Raw genomic sequence first — 21,503 nt, 5'->3', positions numbered from 1 at the left:
GGTTGGAATGGCTTAGGGTTGACGACAGAGTAGGCCTACAGCATCTTGCAATGGGTCTGGTCCACAAGATTCGATACACCACCAAGATACCCATGTACCTGTCTAAATACTTCCTTAATGTCAACGAAGTCCACACCCATGCACCAGAGGGAGTTCAAAAAACCATGTGCAAACCAGATTCGGCACAAACAAGGGACTCAATTATTTTCGCTCCTATGCCACCAAAATGTGGAACGCCCTACCAACAGTCATTAAGACATGCAAATCCCTTGACTCCTTCATATGCGCTCTCAAAGGGCACCTACGGACGGCTGCAATTCGAAACTGGCCCCCGTAAAATTGATTCCCCCACCCACCCCCTTTTCCCATCACTGTATATGTTTTGGGGTTTCTTTCTTCCCTTTTTACCTCCTCTATATGATTTCCTGGCTATACAGTATATAAGTGTATATTTGTACGTCTCTAAATGTTATGATGAATTGAACATGGTGGACCCTATTGTAAACAAGTGTAATGCTTTATGGTGTTGTCCAGTTACCAGTTTTGTATTGAGTTGTGTTCTGTTCTCTCTTGCATCCAGCTCACTGATGTGCTATCGAAACCAATTGCTTTAAGCTTGTTAACCAGTATGGAGTGGTTCACGGTGTCAAACGCCTTTTGGAGGTCCAGCATGACCATGCCGCAATATTTGCCAGCATCCACCTCATGTTTGATGTGGTCGCTCAAATAGAGAAGGCATGTGTCAGTGGAGTGGGATGTTCTGAAGCCAGATTGGAACTCGTACATTAATTTATTTGTGGCAAGATACTTTTCAACCTGTTTATAGACTATTAGAAATAGGGCGGTAGTTGCTGGGGTCTAATTTACTCCCTTTCTTGTGCAAGGGGGTTACTTTGGCCAGTTTGAAATCTTGGGGTCTGTTGGCAAATCTCATTGCAAATCTCATTGACATATGGGATTTGCAGGTTGTGACATCACAAACAGCAGGAAAATCAGAGCACTTGTTTGAGCCAGAAAACCCCAGACCTCAGAAAATGTACTGAATGTTAAAATTACACGAAAAAAATTACAAATACTTTTTTCTTCATTCTTCACAATCCCTTTAATAAATCAATAAATCAATCTTTCAATCAATGGCCCCAACTCAATATTTGGGCAAGACTGGCATGATGGTGTGATGACATGATGACATGGTTACATGAACGAGTTACAACATGAACCACGTGACCGGGCTGTGTTCTGCCCCCTCAATGTCGTAACTCTGTCTTACTCTATGGCTCTGCTCTGACCTATCCTAGCTGCCTTTGGCAGAAGTTCCAAAGCTTGATGACTTGCCGTATATTAATCAGCCAGCAATGAGTAAAACGCTCCCAAAACAAATGTAGTCCCTGTGACATATCTAGGGGCCACAAAGCTGCATTCAAAGATTTTCCTAGAAGCTTTGTCATTGGTCGAAAACACCTCCTGCAGAAATGACTAACCAATCAGGAAGTAGACAGGCAAATTAATCGACCAATGACAAAGCTTCTAGGAAAATCTTTAAATGCATGCAGATTGCGGCCCCTAGATGTGTTACAGAGACTACATTTTTGGGGGGACATATTATTGCTCATAGCTACTTCAATTGCCACGATAACTTTAACAAAAGTTACTTTAATAACCATGATAACGTTTTGGAGGCCCCCAACTATGCACAGCGTTATGTCCGTATGGGCCGTGTTTGTACTTTGTAGCACGGAATATGATGACTTGATTAGTTGAGCACGGAATGTGATACGATGATGTATGATATGAGCGCCCCTCACTTCACACAAGTGTGATTTTTTTTGTATAGGCCTATGCATTATTTATAAATGGGGCCAAATACATATTATACTTATTATTATTATTTTGGGGGAAATAAATAAAGAATTTAACATTCATGTGCCCACTTAGCCCTGGTCCAGTTAGGGTGACCAGATCCAAACTGTTCATTCGAGGGACAAGTGGGATGGGTCCCACACAAGTACTGGAGTACCGGGTTAGCACTACTTGAGTTGCTATTAAATGCCTTGATGTCATATTCGACCATAGGCCTATTGGCTATCATTTATAAACTCCTTTGGTGTCTCACATTTTGTTTTAAAATCATGCTTTATTTTTATTTTTATGCTATTTTAACAGGCTTAAAAACACATCTTGCAGGAAGAGACAATGAGAGAGCTTTACAACAGAAGGCCAACTATTAGGGGACTAACTATTAGGGCATTTGAACACTGATGCAATTTCCTGGCAGTCACAATGTGGGACAGGGTCTCAATATGTGGGACGCCTGAAAAGTCTTGGAAATGAGGGACTGTCCCATGCAAAGAGGGACATCTGGTCACCCTAGGTCCAGTGCTTACAGCGAGTCTCAGAGAGAGACTTGCTGTAAGCACTGGACCAGGGCTAGTGACCACTCGACTTGCATCCTTTTATTCAAGTGACAGTCTGCTACCACCATAATCCCCGTTCAACCCACTGTTGAAAATATTACATTGGTAAAAATACTCTTTTTGTGACAAAAAAAGTTTATTTATTGTGACAGTTGTAAAGTGGAACGCGTGACATTAAGCATACGGTTCGATGTTTCCTAGGGCGTATTTGAAGTGAACACTCCCTTATAAATACCCTGCGCCGGAAATGAAACGTCCTCTTCTAGTGATCAAACATGGCGGTGAGTAATACGTGCAATCATATGAAGACGAGCTACGTGAATTTGCCATTGAAATCTACAATCATCGGCATTATTAAATCACTCTCGCATGTAATGAAGGTGCTATCGTGTGTATGCTGGTACACACGATTGACCCAATGTCGTATTTTGGCCATAACACCATAGGACATTTGGTTAAAATTAACATTAGCGGAGGCTAACTACCCCATAGACAGTTTCTAGTTTATACGTTCTCCCAAGTCGGGAGAAGTAGGCTATGGTCTGCCGTGACGGAGATTATATAGTACAATTAGCATGGCTACTGCGTGGTTAAACTGCCAGTATGTTAATTGATCGTATTGTTGTGTAAATACGGTGTCGGCAGCTAGATAGCAACTAGCAGCAGCGGTGGTGATATGTACGGGCATGTCCGGCAGTAGCAGCATGCACTGATCCGACAGCATGAAACGTTGAGTTGGAGGAGAGCGTTCCATCCATGTAGTCTGGTTGGCATTGTTGAGTTGTTTTGCGTTTTTATCTGCTGGGTTATGCTAGCAGTTGACAGGGTTACTAACGTTAGCTGATTAGCATAATATTGTTGCTAACGTCCCTCCTCAACAAACTAGATATGTCTGTGTCAGTTGACAAGGTGAGAGCCCTTGAAGGCGTTGGTATTTGTGTATTATATAGGCCTTATTGTGATGTAATTTCCAGCTAGAATGTATGTTTGTGGTGTTCAGTTTGTGACCTTTATGATGAATTCCTGTTCTGTCTATAGAAGTGTGTATTTGTACGTCTCTAAATGTTTTGATGATTTGAACATGGTGGACCCTATTGGAAACAAGTGTAATGCTTAATTGGGTCGTCCACTCACAGTTAACAGCCTTTGTATTGAGTTTGTGCTTGAAATGTACTGTAATTCTGCAAACTGTTAATAAATTCTTCAATCAATCAAACTATAACATTTTTGTACACAGGACCAGGGTGAGAAGAAGGAGAACCCCATGAAGGAGCTTCGCATTCGCAAGCTCTGCCTCAATATCTGTGTTGGGGAGTCTGGAGACAGACTGACCCGTGCTGCTAAGGTGCTGGAGCAGCTCACAGGACAGACCCCTGTCTTCTCAAAGGGTAGGTATTTGAGATTATACTTGTATGGGTCCATTTGTGTATATATGCCTGTACAACAGTGTATCATTCACAAAGTAGATGTCATCAATTTGATCCTATATATTTTTTTATACTCTCCCCCGCCCCTGCAGCCCGCTACACTGTGCGATCCTTCGGTATCCGTAGGAATGAAAAGATTGCTGTCCATTGTACCGTCCGTGGCGCCAAGGCAGAGGAAATCCTGGAGAAAGGACTCAAGGTGAGGATGCTCTAAATACCTTATCATTTGTCTAGTGCCTATTGCTGTGCACATTGTGGATTTAGAAAACGTAACCGATCTAGTGAGGTTCCGACCATATAATAGTCCATTGGGAATGCCCCCTGTGATTTTCAGTGGTGGCGCACTGGTGAATCTGACCCTTGATTGGATAAATTATCCTCGTGTGATGGACCAGCTTTAGGCTGGCATATTCTTCTCTTGGTTTAATAGATCATGTAGTAGACCACTAAAGGCTGAATTACCATTGTTTATGTAACTATGTGCTACCATCAGGTCTATGATTTGCCTAGAGTAGTGAGTGATTTATAGTTACACATAGGGCAGCTTTACCCATCTGCAAAACTAGATGGCATTGTCATGCATTCATTTTTTAAACGCCATTAGTAATTGTGTTTACTTTTCTGATACATACATACATCTTCTAGAATAATCCATCCAGTGTAAACACTGCACTATAAAGTGATTATAGTGCAGTGTTTACACTTGATGGATTATTCTAGAAGATGTATATTGTGTGAGATCACAGAACATGGCTAAAGGAGCAGTAATGTGCAGTTTATTCGCCAAATGCGAATAGATTTGAGTATTCTTGTTTAACACATACTTAAGCAGACACATTGGCACACATGGCATAATTCAACCTTTAGCATCATACACCTTTTATAAACGGACAAGTTTAGATCAATCCACAATAGGCTGTTTATATGGCCTTTTGTGTATTTTTTAATATGACAGTGGCCAAAGTGCCACCTAAGTTGAGGAATGACCAACTGTTGCAACTAGCCACTTGAACCCTGGCATCTCCATACTGGGGTGAACATTTGGCCAATTTTCTTTTAGCAGATCTACAAGCTCACAACACCATATGTTTGCTATTTTTGGTAGCGATCTAGTGTCGAGCACAGTATAGAGCCCATGGGAATCCAATTATGTGGTTTAATTGGGTAGGTTTTACATGTTATCTTGCCAGACATGCTCGACATGCTGATAAATATAATTCTGCTAGATGCTGTATTAGTTGCATGCACTTGGGATTTCATAGGGTGATAAAGTTGTATTGCTCTTCATCTAGGTGCGTGAGTACGAGTTGAGGAAGAACAACTTCTCCGATACAGGGAATTTCGGTTTCGGCATCCAGGAACACATTGATCTGGGCATCAAGTATGACCCCAGCATTGGTATCTACGGACTGGACTTCTACGTGGTGAGTATCTGGACCTTAAATGTCATGTGTTGGTTATATTTTTGTGATTATGGAACATTCTGATTTGCCCATGAACTGTTTGCTAATGAACCTATAATACAGTCCTTTGTATTATGTTTGGAAAATGCTAATAGTTATGTGGGTGCATCTGACCTGCTTTACTTGCAGATGGATTGGTGGAATCGGTATAAATGAGCCCTTTGTGAGGTCCTTTTTAACATGCACTATTTGAAAATTTGTTTAGTTCTGTCACAAAGGACCAACAATGAGCGGTTCAAAGCCGGAATGCCCAAACAACAAGTTCATGATTGCATTTCTCTAAATGCTCATTCTTGTGTTTTAGGTCCTGGGCAGGCCTGGTTTCAGCATTGCTGACAAGAAGCGGAAAAGAGGCCGCATTGGTTACAAGCACCGTATCCGCAAGGAGGAGTCCATGCGCTGGTTCCAGCAGAAAGTGAGTGTTCTAGGCTATCAATACAAAACTTTAAATTATTTTTACATAACTACATCTACCCTATTATATACTTGATGGGGCACAGTCCGCTTTTTTTCACACCCCACCAAATAGATCAAAAAGCTCTGAGCTTGTAGCTTTTTATTGTGTTTGTCAAATGTTCAGAATACGGATGCTAGGGTTTTTGTGGTTAAGAGATAGTTAATCTGAAAATGGTGGTATTAAACATCACACATGACTGCCTGTAAATGTAATGTTTTGGAGGTGTAAATATGCTCTTAATTATAGTAAGGAAATTCAAGTCCTTTTAGGTTCTTGTTCTTTATGTTGCATTTTGGGAACCAAAACATAATCTGTAACAATTTGCATACTAAAGTGACATGCTGACTAATTGGTTTGTGACATCCTGTAGGAGCGTCAATGAGATTCAGAGATTTCTATGTTAAAGAAATGTTCAGTTGCACCAGTTCCAATGCAATTTTTTTTTTCTTGAGCTGATCAGATTTAGACCATACAATTACAAAATTGTGCTAAATGTTAACCCAGCATTCAAAAATAAAACCTTTACATGTGCAAACTGAAGTTGTAATTCACTCCTATTTATTTTGGAACAATGTATTCATATAAAATTGACAATCCTAACTCCCAGATGTCCCGGGAAAACATTTTGATTTTTTTCTTTGTCTTTTTTAGTATGATGGCATCATCCTTCCCGGCAAGTAAAGGACCACCACCTTTTTGATTGTTGTTTGTAACAAACTAATAAAAGGATAAAAAAAAAGCCGATGTTTGTGCTGTTGTCTTTCCTGACATTGGTATTTTATATTCAAATATTGCAAACACAAAATCATGAGTGTCAAAAATGGATTTCTTGATTATGCAAAGTTTTGTGATTGCTGATTTTGTCTTTGAAATGTCCCCAATTAAGTAATGTTTACACTAAGCCCTAAATTGAGTGGTTGAACAAATGACCATAAGATGAATGTCCAGCTCTGGATTTTAATATTTTTACCTCATGGGGGCAGTAGTTGCCATTAGTGAAGTTATTTAGAGTGGAGCCAGAGTGGAGTCGGTGCTAATTTGAAGACATTGTGTATATAGCAGGCAACATTTCAGAGTGCATCATCTATCCTTTTAAAATGACTGTGATGAGGAGTACTTAATACCGTGAGGTCATCTTACTATTAAAAAATGGACAAGTATGGCTGTTTTTCTGTGCAATTTCTATCATGTGAACTGTCAACTCTTGAGTTTTTAAAGGATGCCATGTAAACTACATAACTACTTTTTAAAAGATCTATAAACTGTTTCTAGACACCTAGTATTACTATTAAGAAAATAGTCACGTCATACATTGGTCTTTTTGTAAGGATTCTCTTAATAATTCTAGCAATGAAGATTTTAAAACAATTGGAGGAATTGAGATGCTGCTGATTTAGACAGTACAGGAAATCGCTGAACCTAATATCCTATTTGTGCCTTGGAGTTATTTGTTGACTTTGCTGCTCAGGGACTGAAATTGTCCAAACTGGCTTCCAATTCCATTGGGGTCCTTCATATTCAATTAATCTGTATGGTGAAAATAGCAGATCTACAAGCTCACTGAGCTTGTGGATGCGACAACATAAATGTTATGTAGGTAGTTTGACAATGAAGATCCATCTCAAAAACACATGCAGAGACTAGTTGAATGTGCTCGATTTCTGAGTGGTCTTTTTGTGGGGTCTGTCCCTTGTAACATTTCACACCAGAAATGATGTAGGCCTACATTGGATGACTTATGCTAATAGTAAAATACGCAATACATTCTCATTACAATGTAAACATTAAAATATATAATATTGATATGATGTGGATTTGTGGAATCTGGATCATCGCAAAAGGGTAAAATCAGCCTTTTGACAAATATTGAGAGAGGATGAGTATCCACAAAAACACCCCCTTCATTGCTGTCCAGGCTTGGACAACGTGGGACTATGGTTCCCCAGGCAGGTTCACCATTCAGAACGCACCCAAGTACAGTGCATTTCAGGTCTGTTTTTGTGACCTACCTGAACATTTATTTTCCGTTTACTGAAGTGATAGGGAGACTCCTGTTACTTACTGAACAAACACTATGACCAGCAATGACAAAATATCACTTAACCTATCTTTAGGCCGTTAAACTGAAGTGATACATTCCAAATATTATCAAAGTATTCTGTGGCACCCCTGGACTTGCGTCACGGTGTCGGCACCCTCTTTGAGAAACCCTGGAATGGTATGTATGTGGCTGACATTCTGTTCATGTGGTCTACAGTCCAAGCAGTGTCGGTTCAATACTCAAAAATAGGCAAACAGGTATAGGTTTGATCAGTTTGGCTTTATTTGGTGAAACCCTCAGGTTCCTGTGATGTAGTGTCAGACTCTCAAACACCAACTCCTTGTTATTGTACACCGCCTGCAGCTCCTATCATGTAGCAAGAAGGAGATATACACTATATACAGAGGGATGTATCCAATAAAATAAAACAGAATAGCCTAATTTAATGACATGGTTGAATGGTTGATTTAACATTAACCATCACCAAGTTTCTATCTACCCACCCCCCATCCAGTGCGCTGTTCCCATTTGATGGTCTGCCATATAGAGTTTCACCAGTTCCTCAGCTGGTGGAGTTTATCATTTTAATTGAAAATATCATATTTGAGGATGGTAATGTATTGAAACAAAAACAGATGGGTAGCAAACCTTTTGTGGAGTCACTGCAGTGTCAAGGTAGCCTACAATATGTCTGCTTGTTCCATGTTCTGCCCCACCTTTTCCCTCTTTTTGTGGTTACCTTTTTACGTTAGTATCAATTAAATTATTATATAATAAGTTCTTTCTGATTATTAAGCCCAGCTGTGTTACAGATTTTACAGTGCCATCCTCTCCTGTATCTACTGTACATCTTTCTATTTAATTGCACTTATAAAACATTTAAATATTGCATCAATAATGTTTTCTTTATATTCCCATTGAATATTGACCTAGACTACCTCTGATAAACATATTACAGTACATAAGTAATACAACAAAAACACTGCATGTTCATTGTTGAATTGTTCTACATTTTGTGATAAGTGTTTCAAGTTAGTCAATGGAGAATTATTGCAGTGTTTCCAAAAAAGACTGAATGGCTCAATTTCTAATCTTTCATACATCCCTACATTCACCTTGAAATACAGCACACTCGCTTTCAGAAAGACACACACACACACACACACATTCATTTTCAGATTTTTATGAATTACACAGCAAGATCCTGTGTTCTTTTAATTCTCCAAGTTAAATGAACTGAGGATTTTCCTGTGTATATATATCCCATCCTGGTTATGGAAGGACATCTTCACATGCATACGACTAAAAGATTCACATTTGACCAACAATTGCCAACCACACAGGCCTGTTCATCCAGCTCACTAATGTGCAGTACCTTGTCCTTAACCTACGTCGCACTAAACAAGCTAGTATACAGCTGCGGCTTCCCTCCTCTATGCCTCCACCTGCTCTACTAGCTAAACATATAACCACCCCCCTCCAAACTCCAAACCCCAGAGAACTCCCTCTTCTATTTCTGCTATGTAGCCTCGTGTCGCAAAATAAATAATTAAAAACGAACTGGCATTATCCAGATGCCCCCGCACATATTCCATTGCTCTTCCATATCTTTCTGTATCTCATTTCTGCAATCTCTCTAGCTCTCCACATCTCCATCAATCTCTTTCTCTCCACCTCTCTCTCTCTCTGTCTAGGCGGTGATGATCTGTGATGGGGCCATGCTGTTTTCTCGGCTCCTGTTCTTGGCAGTCTGCTCGTCATTGGCCGGGGTGTTGCGGTGCTGTTGTCTGCGTGGTGTGGGGCGAGGCGGGAGGGTCAGGGTGCAGCAGGACACTCCCACTGTAGGCTCTGGCAGGTCCTCAGCCGCGGACCAGCTGTCCGTGTCGGGGTCGTACATCTGGACGGCCGCCTTGTAGCGCTTCTCCGCCTCGTTCCACCCTCCGAGCAGGTACAGCTTCTCGGTAAACGGCGACAGCCCGGCTGTGCTCACGCCGAGGGGCAGGGGGGCTGCGCGGCTCCATGTGCCGCTCTCTGGGGAGTACACCTCCACAGAGAGAACGTCGACTCGCTCACCACCTGACCCCAGCTGGCTCCCTCCCACCACATACACCTTCCCACCGAGTGTGGCAGAGCAGTGCCAGCCACGGGGCGTCTCCAGGGGAGCCTTCTCACTCCAGGAGTCGGTCTCAATGTTGTAGTGCGCCACAGAGCGCGAGTAGGCGCAGTTGATATAGCCGCCTGTCACCAGGATGTCTCCGGAGGGGAGAGTGGCACTGGAATGGCAGCAGCGTGGCACATCCATGGGCGCGCGGATCTGCCAGGTGTTGGACGATGGCAGGTAGCTCTCAATGGTGGCCAGCAGGCCCTCCACGTTGCGTCCACCGATGGCGAACAGGCGTCCACCGGTGGCGGCCAGTGAGAAGTGGGTGCGGCGTTGGCGCATGCTGGCCAGGTGGAGCCAGGTGTTGAAGCGAGGATCATACCTGGTGGAGACGAAAAACACAGGGAGAACAGAATTGTTATTATTATGTGGGGTTTTCTGCTAGGTCATATAAAGGTCAGATCTGTTAGCTGTTGATTCTCCATGGCTTCAATGGGATGCATTGTTGGAACAGTTGCTCTGGAAAAGAAGGTCTGCTAAATGCACTAAATGTTATGTGTATATGCACAAAAAGACTGTTATGCCTCTATCAACCACTTAAACCCTATTAATACTTCAGTCGACAGAGTCCCCCAGGGGTCCGCTTCTTTTCCCCCTCTACACCGAATCGCTGCAGGAAATAGCCTATTTATTTGTAGATCAGCTTTTAGTTCGCCTCTCCAGAATAGGAATGCTGGGGTTCATGTGATTAAGTATTTAATATTTTCATTACATTCACAACACAAAGCGTGTTTGGCTGAACAGTTTAGAAGCTGTGTTCCAGTACCTGCAGAGGGTGCTGACGGCGTGCTTGGCCTGATTACGCGCATCGTTCTGGTCCTCTCCTCCAGCTACATACAGGAAGCCGTCCATCACAGCCACACACTGGTTAAAGCTCTTGGCAGGAAGCTGGGACAGGTGGCGCCAGGAAGCTCCGCCCTCACGCGGGTCCCTCCACAGCACCTGGACGCAGGTGGTCAATGGTTAGTTTGTGTGAGGTCACAACAATTAGTGTTTTCATCTGTCTGTTTAGTAATGGTGACACAATGTTTAATTCCTTTGGATGAATTGAACACCATCCCTTCCCTCTGATTCACAGCACTCACCTCACGACTGAGGGCACGCTCGGTGATAGCGGGGCGACCTCCGATCGTGAGCAGGGTCTGCTGCCCACCGCGAACCTGCGTGCGTCGAGACTGCAGGGTGTTCTGCTGGTAGGGCAGTAGGTGGTAGTTCATGGCGTCCACCATCAGGCGGTGACACTGAGGGTCCAGCATCATGCGGGCCACAGGCTGGATCTGGCTCACCAGCTCACTGGCTGGGATGGTCTCAAGGCGCACGTGGGACAGGAGCTCCGCGGCGTGAGGCTGCCGCTCCGGCTCAAAGTCGAGCCACTTCATGGCCAGCTGCAGATGAAGAGGAATGTTTTATATGAAGGTTGTATAGACAATACAAACACACAGCGGGGTTGGATTGAATTGACTAAATTTAAAATGAACTTGGAGGTCCAGGGGCTACTCAATATTCATTTTACTAAGATCTCAATTGGATATCTTTATTTGTTGGTACAAACATGACAATCAATGTCCATCAAACCTCTCTTAAGTGAACAGTCTGGAGAAGTCATTTATTCCACTGAACTCGTGGCTTGTCTGGTTACAATCTAATAATAAAAAAGTGTGGGTTGACTTGGTTCTAATATATGTTAGTGCTGCAATGACAGACTTTGGAACTGTTCATAAATACAATCACCACTTGGCCTCTTCTTGGCTACTTGAGTCTGTGACAGTGTAATTTATACACAATAATCTTCATACAGTTATATTAGGGGGACTTATGTTCACATTTAGACTGCAGGTGACTGCTTAGGTTCATGCATCTGTGCTTTGCTGCCAAGAGCTGATACACGGTCTGTTTTTAGGTCCGGCTGGAAATAGCCTTGGCTTTGGTTGCAGAGAGGTCGGACTGGTATCAGGGAATCCCTGGCAGCTGTTTCTTTTCTGAGAATGTTTCAATATATCAGTTTCTAATACAAAAGCTAGAGGTTTATATATACAGCCAAATGTGTAAATATAAATAGCTGACTGAGCTGTGCTCTTTAATAACATAATTTTTCATTGGGATTATACTGTCAAAAAACATACATTGAACTATCCCTCTAACCCCAATTCTATGACCTTTGACCTAAAAGTCACACCGACCTGGAAGGCGGTGACCTCAGAGGGCATAACCAGGCCGTCATCCTTTAGGAAGGCACTCATCTGTTCCAGGGTGAGCTGGGTAAACAGCGGGGTCTCGCTGAATGCCATGAAGTTCTCCAGGACGAAGCGGCGAGCGGCATCACGCACGGGCAGCAGGCCATAGGCGGCAGCGATGTTCCAGATGTAGACGCATGTCTGTACGTTGAGCTCAGCTAGGAGGAAGTCCATGCACATCTTGAGGAGCTGTGGGATCTGCAGTGTGGCCGCAGCTGAGACGGTGCAGCTAATGGTGTACAGGGACATGTGGACCCGTCCCAGGTAGGCGAACGTGATCACGTTGGCCAGGCCTAGAGGGGTGGAGAGATTCAGGGGAATCAAAGCTAGGTCCATTGTGGACAAGGGAGATAAGGTTTCAGTCAGGCTTTCAGGCAGGTTGATGGATAACTATGTTGGACATACAGATGGATGGATGGATGGTGTCAATGAATGGCAAACACATTTTGGGATATTGTAAATAGCTGTATTTTTGCGTAGTTGACTTGAAATGTTTTTGAGTAGGCCTACCGAGAGGAGAGAGGGAGGGCAGCTCTAGGCGCTTCATTCCTGGATCCTTGGCCAGGATCTCTCTGAAGTACTGGCTGATTGAAGAGATGACCAGCTTATGGACATCAAAGGCTTTGGTCTTACAGGCCAGCTCCAAGTCAGTGAGGAATCTAAAGAGCGGAGGAGACAATAAATGCATGCAATGGTAGATGAACTGGGCAAGAAAAAACTCCCAAGTAAAAAAAACCTTAATGGGAAAAGAAGGGATAACGGCTACAATACAGTATACAGTAGATAACAACCCCTACCTCTCCTGACGCATCTTGCTCAGCTCCTCCAGGAGGGCATTGCCATGCAGGGGGCGGGTCAACTCACTGCCCAGGCCCAAGCCTCTCTCGCCAGGCTTGATGACGGGCGGGGGCAGGGGCAGGTTGAGGCTGTTGAGCTGAACAATGTCCAGCGCTGCCATCTGCTCGATCTTCTTCGCCACAGATTCCACGACCACCACGCCATCGCCGCGGCTTTCTACCTTCAGGGCCATGGTGCTGGTCTCCACGGCAACCTGAGCGATGGTGTCTGCAGCAACCTTCTTGGGACGCTGGGCCTTCTTCTTAGGGGCCATGGTGTTTGGTTGTTGTATAAGCTTTGGCTAACTTAGATGCGGTAAAGGCTTTCTTAGACAATAGACACAGTGGGTATTTTCCTTTATATGGTAGTTGAAGTTTGATAGTCGACAGACAGGGACTCTAGCTCACTTACAGGTTGTCCAGCTGATCAACAAAGTCTCACGGTTGACGGTTCCTGATACTGAGATACTGACAGAAAACAAAACGCAAGCACTCAGCTACTCACCTTCACTGAAGCAGAAGGTAAGAACAGACAGACAGACGGATAGACAGACAGGCAGACAGACAGAGAGAAGTACACATTCACACAGGTGTATGCAGATGGTGGGAATCTTGGTTTGTTGGTCAGTTTCAGTGCAACGCAGCAAACAACACCTGGAAGGGCAGAGCGGAGAAAGGTTTTGGGTATTTTCTTTTGCAATGTACAGTTAAAAGGAGTGTGGCTGATTTAACAGCACTCATTGTTGTGCAAACGATCACCAGTATCACTGGTGGCAGTGATACTGCAAGGCTGATGACATCATCATTGCTTGTTCAAAATGTTTTGTTGTAAACTTTGAATCGGCACACCTTGCTTTAAATACACTCATTCTCTCTTCTCCTTTCCTCACCATTCTTTTCCTCGAGAACTTTTCATAGTAATAGTGCTTAATAAATAAAATAAAAAACATCTAGGCTGCTATGGACACATCAAGTCCATTAACTAGTTTACTCTCTCTCGCTCTCTTTGAACCCAATACCCATCTTGTCACGCGTGTCTCTCCTGTCTCTCTGCCCTTGGTTTCCTGTCTCTCTACACACGGTCCTGTCTGGATAAAGCATAAAAATGCCAAAAATAAATCTTCAAAAAAAGAGGAAGGGGGCTTTGGCTGTATGACTGACAGGTGCGGGTGCCCCTTCCAGAAATGGAGGAGAGTCAGGGTCAGGTTTGTGGTTGATCAGCAGCACTACATACATGTGGCCAGAGTCATGCTCTCACACACTGTGTGTATTTCAGCCGCAGAGCAACTGCGGAATCTTATTCATGCTTGCAATGGACCACGGTTGGCAAGTTCTTACGGGCCATTGCAAATGGAAAACTAATGGGAAGCAAAAGGTCATATGATCATATCTGATTCATTCAATGGACAAAATGGACATTTTCTTTAAGATCTGGGAAAAGAGAACAACATAATTCATTTCTAAATAATTTGTTTAATAATTAGTAAGTGTTTGTCATGTGTTAAGACAAAGTGTTGAAGCCTTTTTTTATATCATTGTATAGAAAAATCCACTGTATGAATACTAAAGTTCACTTGGCCTCTTTTAGTATTAGAATGTGGTTGTACCGGGCAGCTGCTAAATGGCAATAGGTTTTAGGTTTTAAGGTTTTATTTATTAGCACATACAAAAGTTAAAAACAGAAGAAAGATACATACATACAGTATTAATAGGCTTTTCTGTGTGTACTTGTGAAATTGTGTGTAAATGTTAAGAGAATGAAGAGCAGATACTCAGATACTCATGCCAACAGTATTTTGAACATCATCTATCTATAAATCCAGTCTGTCTGTGTCTCTCAATTAGCGTCACTGGTTGGTTGAATCACTGGCCCATATATGAATATATCTCCAAACTTCCTCTGTGCATCAGATATTAATCAATTACTCTGATAAATGATAATGCACAAGTACTCCTACAACAGGTATGTATGATGTCATACATTTCACTAGAGGAAGATGTGGTGAAATTGATATCGCACAACGCAATTTTATAATCTACTGTAGTAAGTACACATATTTATTTTATTAGAATCTTCATCACCTGCAGAAGAGCTTTCACAAGCCTTGTGAGTGAGGAGCTTTATCGTGAACATCATTTATTTACTATTTGTTGTTTGTCTGGATTGTATGTGTGGAAGTATAATTTGATCTGGGATCTGGCATCCATTCAAATAAGGATCTATTACTGTTTGTTTGCTTGTTCACTTACCGGTAGTTTGACGGTTTGAAACATTTCTAGCATTTTCACAGTACTACGAACTAATCTTTAATCTTTCACACAAACTGATTATGTGTAAAACATATATCTTATACAGCTATGTAGATGTATAGTTCAATATTAGTATTATAGAGTATTTAGGTCACCAGACCTAACATATGAGCTCAGACTATGTAATCTCTCGACCTTTCGGTTTTGAGTTATATTCAATTCATGGTTATGATCTATTCTTCTCCATCCCATGCCCTAAAGAGGTCTTTTTCTGCCATGGCCCATGGTCCAGTATGTTGTGCTGTTATATTTGCTTGTGCATTGGGGGTGGGGTAGATCCTAGTATATATAGTGTCTGACAGAACAGCTGTGCCTCCTATCAAGAAGCTTGGTCCCAGATATTTCTCAGGTCTAATGAGTTGTGTGAGGGTTATTTTCATGACGTGACTGAATTACTGGCTTTTGTTTGTTTGGCACATCACTATGGCTCTCGTCTATGTTTTAGTTATAGTTTGTATTGTTATTACATGACATTTCTAAAACAAGTAGTATTATCACGTGGAATGTTGTTCCGATAGATTGGGCAATACTTTGCAGCATTTCCGGTGTTAATTAACATGTAGGAGGCATGTACCTAATAATACTATTATTATACACCTGAATAACAATGTGGGTACGAATGTAGTGTTTCTAACTAGATTTTGTTGTTACAAACATTATGTATTGAGGATATTTTCATTGATTTTTCTTGAATACTAATGCAGTTTTTATACACATTCAAATAAAGACTTGGTGTAGGAAAATGTCACCACGGATTACAATGATGTGTTGAGTTGACACTGACTTTTTGTAAAAACAGAATTCCATTAGGTTTGATAGCTTTCATTAGTGATGTTCTGTAGATGGAAGACATGTTCCTCATCATCTGTGTGTTTTCTACCTCGCTTCTATCTAGTGGCAGTGCAGTTAGAGCCAAACAGTGAAATATTAGCCTATACTCTCAGCACACGTTTTAATACGTTCTTCTCTTGTTTGCCATTTGACCCAGTGGATCACTTGTTTTACAGGGGCCATGGGCATGGCAAGGACAACTTGCTGACAACATGCAATGGTGAGCAACATATAAGACCAAAACACAGACCCGTTAACCCTCTCAATGCTTTTTGTTCCCCTTCTCTATCAGTTGATGATGTAAGAAGGTTGCAAGGTTATCACTGTCATTGGGAGATTATGGTTTCACTTTCAAGGTTTTGATGGTATATTATTGCAACATCTTTGGTAGCTCATATTCTGTCACTATGGCCTCTCACTAACTCTCGGGATGAGCTCCACCTCTTCATATGACACCAGCAGCAGCTGTCACTCTTGTCCTGTCCCAAATCTCTGCACAGCCTCTCCATGTGTGGAAAGACCTCCTTCATAAGTCCCCCTGTTGGCAGTTGCACCGAACAGTGGGATATTTAAAAACACTCTTAAGTTTATACTCAGTGGTGTACTGTAAGTACAGACTCCAGAAGTCCTGTACTTAAGTACAATTTTGAGGTACTTTTACGTTTACTCCACTACACCTCACAGGCAAATATTGTACTTTTTGGCCATTTGAACCAATCTACAAGTTCACAATGTGTCTTGATGTGACACATTGTGAGATTTCTACATTGCAGTATTGATACTTTTAACTTAAAAGTACTCACATTTCTTACTTAAAAGTTTTAAGTAAGAAATGTGAGTACTTTTTTCCACCACTGTTCATACTGTAGTTAGACAGAATGAGGAAGTGGTGTGCAGAAAGTCAAACACAACCGTCAGTGTTACTATATCTCGGAGAGTATAAAAATAAGCAGATTTTCAAATAAATTTTGACATTCTCCGATTTAAGGCTAATTTATACATCCTCAGCCGAGAGTGTTGCTCGCTGAGGCATTGTATTTTCTTTTTGCAAGTATATTAAATTAGGCTTCTCTTTTTCACATTTAAACCCAGCACCTTTATTAGTTTTTGTATTAAATTAGGCTTGATATTTAACACTTTTTTGAGACTTCAAGTGTTTGTATAGATGACACACTGGAGTTGCGGTCAATTTAATGATAATTTGGTCCCCATTCCTTTGGAGTATTAGTCACTGTATAATATATTGTCCTCTGCACTAAGTAACAGGAGCAGTGAGCGCTAGGGAAGGGGGGGGCATCTGTGGAGCAGTTGGGGTTAAGTGTCTTGCTCAGGGGCACTTCGACTCATAGACTAAGGCCGGGAGGTGAAACAGGGACATTCTGTTTGACAGGTGGCATCTACCCATTCAGCTATATGGCCAGGCTATACTTTATGATGTAGCGAGTAGTGTGGTTTGTTTTTTGTCATGATGTTTTTGGGATGTTCAAATTATGGTTGCTGGATGAGATTGCTGCTTAGCTGGGAATGAAAGTTGATTTAACAAATCTATGTACACAGTGACTGGGAGTTAACTTGTCACTGCATGGGAATATTATTGGCCAAGGACAGTGGGGTAAACACTGAACAGGCTTCGAATGGAGTGTACCTTTTGGAATTACAGAAGAGACCACACTCCAGTTTAGGTAAGATTGTCTCTTTTCTGTTTGTTTTTGTTTACTTCAGTACCAACAGTTAGATATATAGATATTTTCGGATGAAAGGCAACAGTGAAAACATGAAAGAAGAACGTGATGTGAAGCTCAATCAAATTCCATCAGAGGAGGGCTGTGGAAATTTGGCAGACACTCCGGGCATAGGATTTCCAAATGCATCTCAATAGCGCTAAGATAATCTTTATAACCACAGAACAAAAGTGCAGTTTGAGAAACATGGCCTCGGATTAGGGATGCACAGTCTGGGTATGTAAACAATCAGGTGCCAGGAACAATGATCACGTACAGCCCTGTGAACAGCTGTTGTTTACTTTCAGTCCATCTAATGTACTTCAAAGCATTTCAAAACACAGTCCTAACATGACAGGAGAATGGTGATATGTAGGAGCTTCCCCACTGTACAGTGCACACGCACGCACGCACGCACGCACGCACGCACGCACGCACGCACGCACGCACACACACACACACACACACACACACACACACACACACACAAAGCTGACTTGTGTCCTTCCCACCACCTCCATCCAGTGCCAAGTTGCCAATAACAGGATTCCTCTGCCTATCTCAACAGGGTATTTATAGGTGCTGACTGTGTGTGTGTGTGTGTGTGTGTGTGTGTGTGTGTGTGTGTGTGTGTGTGTGTGTGTGTGTGTGTGTGTGTGTGTGTGTTGTGCACATAATGGCTCTAGGATCAAGCACGTGATCTGATTCCAGATCAGTTACAAATTACAATCAATATGTAATCAGTGATTGTAAATGTAAAGTATGTCATGATTTTTAAGGCAGCCATTTTGCTTTACTTTGACAGGAGAGTGTAGGTAGATGGCAAGCGGATCAAAGAAAAGGGAGATGACATGCAAGGCAGGTCTCCAGACAGAATTTTACCGGGGACCGGGAAATTTACCGGGGACAGTGGTCGACAGTCTAACATGGCAGGAGAATGACAGCTAACGGTGTTCCCCAACCTGACATTTTAAAGTCAGTCAGTACTGTTATACGTATGTGTATGAGATTAAATTCAAGTTTTGATCATTAACAAAAGAACTGTACCTGAAGCATGAAAGTCATCCAGTAGTGTTAATCAATTGCTTTCATGCTGTGAACTTCATTTTGAATTAACTATGAAGCCCACATTTAAGTTTAGTGTAACTCTGTGACTCACTTTTGAGTCCACATTTGCTGGTTCAGAACCAAAATATAGTTTTAAAAATCTAGTGGAGGGCAGAGATACATACATTGGTGAACTATATAGTCATAGTTATCTTCATAGTTATAGTGCTCAGTGTGAATGGCACTTTATTCAGTTACTTTTAAAGTACTAAAATTGATCTTTAATAAGAATCTATTCCATTATATACTAAAACTGGAGATTTTGCTGTGGACACAGGTAGAGATACAAGCCACTTTCAAACTGTGATGCTATTTAGTGACTCACATTTGGGTACCAATCAACTGGTTGAGTAAATAAGTTAAAAGTTATAGTTTTTTTGTTCAACCAGCCAATTTAATCCATGGTCTAGCATACAGCAAACACATTTTCAGTAAATAGAGTAAACATTTGATTTACCTTCCTTTCTCTGCTCACTTTTCCTTTCTTTGTCTTTCTCAGTTTCTCTTTCTTTAACGCTTGCTTTCTTTGTTACTTCACTTTGTTGACTTTGTTTTGTCTCACAGCAGGTATCTCTCTGTTGCTCTATTCCTTGTCCTTCTGTCCTCCGTCTGTCTGCCAGAGTGCTGTGTGGGTTGGCGTTTGAGGAGGACCAAGGCTCCCAACCAGGGCTGTGAAACTTGATCCACTCCTGCCCCTGCAGGCCTGCACACAGCAGAACACACAGTGTTAATTTAACTCGGAGTGTAAATATGGACCTGCAGGGATCCATTTTCACACTCTCAGAGTTAAAGTAACACTGAGAACTTTGCTGTGTACTCTCATTCCACCAGTGCACTGTCAGTTTCCAAAATCCACCTCCATTTCCAAATACAGGCAGCCTCTGCTCCCTCCCCTCCAAAAATATCCCATAGGAGCCCAAGCTACCCAATCACTGCTGCTCACACAGGGTTATTATAGTTTACTAAACAAATAAAAACAAGTATTTACAAAGATATCGATAACTGTATGTTTATACTGTCTGTTTATAAAACCTACTTAAATAAAGTTTTTTTTAATCTTGCCCCTGAATACCCCATATTACTATAAAAAAAACAAAAACACTTTTTGTGCTCGGCCCTGCTGGAACTAACATTAATTTAAACCTAAGCTTTTTCAAAAAATAAACTAAACCATGTCTTTGAAAAACCTCAGTGATGGTTAAATGACATCAGTGTCATTTAAGTTAACTCAACTTTTTATCTTTGGACTAAACAAATATTTATTTCATCCTATTTTTCCTTCATAATAATTATATCAATAAGAAGAATCAATCAATCAATCAATCAATCAATCAATCTTTATAGCACATTTCAGACGAGTGTAGTTCAAAGTGCTTCACAGAAAGAGCAAAAATACAACAAAAAAGCTATTACTACGTAGTAATAGTAATAGCAAAAACAAAAGGATCAACTAAAACAGGAAACGGTCATGCAATGATCTAAGACAGTCAAAGCAATGCTAAAGAGGTGTGTCTTAAGATTTTGTTTAAAAATGTCCAAAGATTCAGAGAACCGTAGATCCCTTGGCAGGCTGTTCCGCAGCACAGGGGCATAGTAGCTAAAGGCGGCTTCTCCATATTTTTTGTGTTAGGGGTCTCTGGAATCTCTAGGAGTCCAGCACTAGAGAATATATCCTATTCCTCCAGAAAACTGTCATTAATTGAATACTAAAGGACGAGGACCCAAGTGCCTATCTAGTCTGACTGACTGTGATTGCCTAAAAACCACCAACCACAAACACCAACTGTCTGCACTTCTCCTATTCGCCTGTAAGCTCTCATTTTGGGCATGGCAGTCATCATACATCAGCCTTGTCAATATCAACCATAGTGCAGACTAGAGGTCTGCCGTTTCACAATGAGAGATGGATTGCTGAGGTGGAGCAAAACACCTACCATCAGCTCTGAGTACTTACTGCACAACTGGCCGCACACAAGCTGTGCTGTAGTGAAGGCAATAGTGACCTTAACTTTAACTCTCTGACCACCAAATTCAAATCACTTCATCCTTCAGTCCAAATGGATGTTCACTAGGTCGGGAGTAGCCTGGTTAATAAACCAGACCGAATCAGCCGTTGGCAAAAAAAAGTTGCCTACCAGCGGATTACGGTCTGGCGAGGCTCAGTAGCACGCCTCTTTCCTACAGCAGAGAACAGGTCGGACCAATCGGGACACGGTATGCAATATAGGCGGGCTTTGGTACAGTGACGTTCAATGCTTGAGACTTTTGACTGACAGTAGCTCTGACCAATTGCGTCAAAGAGAAAATGTTCCCCGGGAAATGAAATCCAAGTGGAGCCAGCCCAGACTGATATACCGCGACAGTGTTGTGTGATATTAGTCTGGCTTATTAGCCAGGCTAGGTCGGGAGTCCTTGGGACATTCAGTCGGGCATAATATAGATGTTTTCTACAACCACGGGTTTCGCAGGCAGAGACATAATAAAAAGGATCACACCTGTGT

The 21,503-nt window shown here is 42.0% G+C and overlaps 2 protein-coding genes across 3 annotated transcripts; one reads left to right on the top strand and one right to left on the bottom strand.

The window, feature by feature from the left end:
- The first annotated feature begins 2,576 nt into the window (after positions 1-2,576).
- On the top strand, positions 2,577-6,557 carry rpl11 (ribosomal protein L11). 2 transcript variants are annotated; one of them, XM_079522305.1, is made up of 6 exons: positions 2,577-2,695; positions 3,652-3,802; positions 3,934-4,040; positions 5,134-5,265; positions 5,609-5,719; positions 6,413-6,557. In XM_079522305.1, the coding sequence occupies exons 1-6, from the start codon at positions 2,690-2,692 to the stop codon at positions 6,440-6,442; spliced, it is 537 nt and encodes a 178-aa protein (XP_079378431.1). In that variant the 5' UTR covers positions 2,577-2,689; the 3' UTR covers positions 6,443-6,557. The 2 variants fall into 2 exon arrangements, with proteins under 2 accessions (XP_079378431.1, XP_079378430.1); XM_079522304.1 differs by lacking the exon at positions 2,577-2,695 and adding an exon at positions 3,288-3,323.
- Positions 6,558-8,066: 1,509 nt separating this feature from the next.
- klhl43 (kelch-like family member 43) lies at positions 8,067-19,639 on the bottom strand. Its single transcript, XM_079522876.1, has 7 exons — positions 19,460-19,639; positions 12,995-13,687; positions 12,708-12,856; positions 12,144-12,490; positions 11,049-11,348; positions 10,730-10,905; positions 8,067-10,285 (listed from the first exon to the last, which is right to left on the bottom strand). Exons 2-7 carry the CDS (start codon positions 13,306-13,308, stop codon positions 9,493-9,495), a joined length of 2,079 nt encoding a protein of 692 aa, XP_079379002.1. The 5' UTR covers positions 13,309-13,687; positions 19,460-19,639; the 3' UTR covers positions 8,067-9,492.
- Positions 19,640-21,503: the final 1,864 nt, after the last annotated feature.

This window comes from Electrona antarctica (assembly GCF_951216825.1).
Source record: "Electrona antarctica genome assembly, chromosome: 15".
NCBI lineage: Eukaryota > Metazoa > Chordata > Actinopteri > Myctophiformes > Myctophidae > Electrona > Electrona antarctica.
Note: the sequence above shows the minus strand (reverse complement) of the source record. Positions and strands in the feature narration are given on the sequence as shown.

Bases quoted from the DNA above. Each gene is read 5' to 3' on its own strand.
- klhl43 (XM_079522876.1), bottom strand. From the start codon at position 13,308: ATGGCCCCTAAGAAGAAGGCCCAGCGTCCCAAGAAGGTTGCTGCAGAC. The intron at 12,491-12,707 runs GTAGGCCTACTC...CCACCCCTCTAG, and splicing joins GCCCTCCCTCTCTCCTCTCG to GCCTGGCCAACGTGATCACG. The intron at 10,906-11,048 runs GTGAGTGCTGTG...ACCTGCGTCCAG, and splicing joins AGCGTGCCCTCAGTCGTGAG to GTGCTGTGGAGGGACCCGCG.
- rpl11 (XM_079522304.1), top strand. From the start codon at position 3,303: ATGTCTGTGTCAGTTGACAAG. The intron at 3,324-3,651 runs GTGAGAGCCCTT...TTTTGTACACAG, and splicing joins TGTCTGTGTCAGTTGACAAG to GACCAGGGTGAGAAGAAGGA. The intron at 4,041-5,133 runs GTGAGGATGCTC...CTCTTCATCTAG, and splicing joins TCCTGGAGAAAGGACTCAAG to GTGCGTGAGTACGAGTTGAG.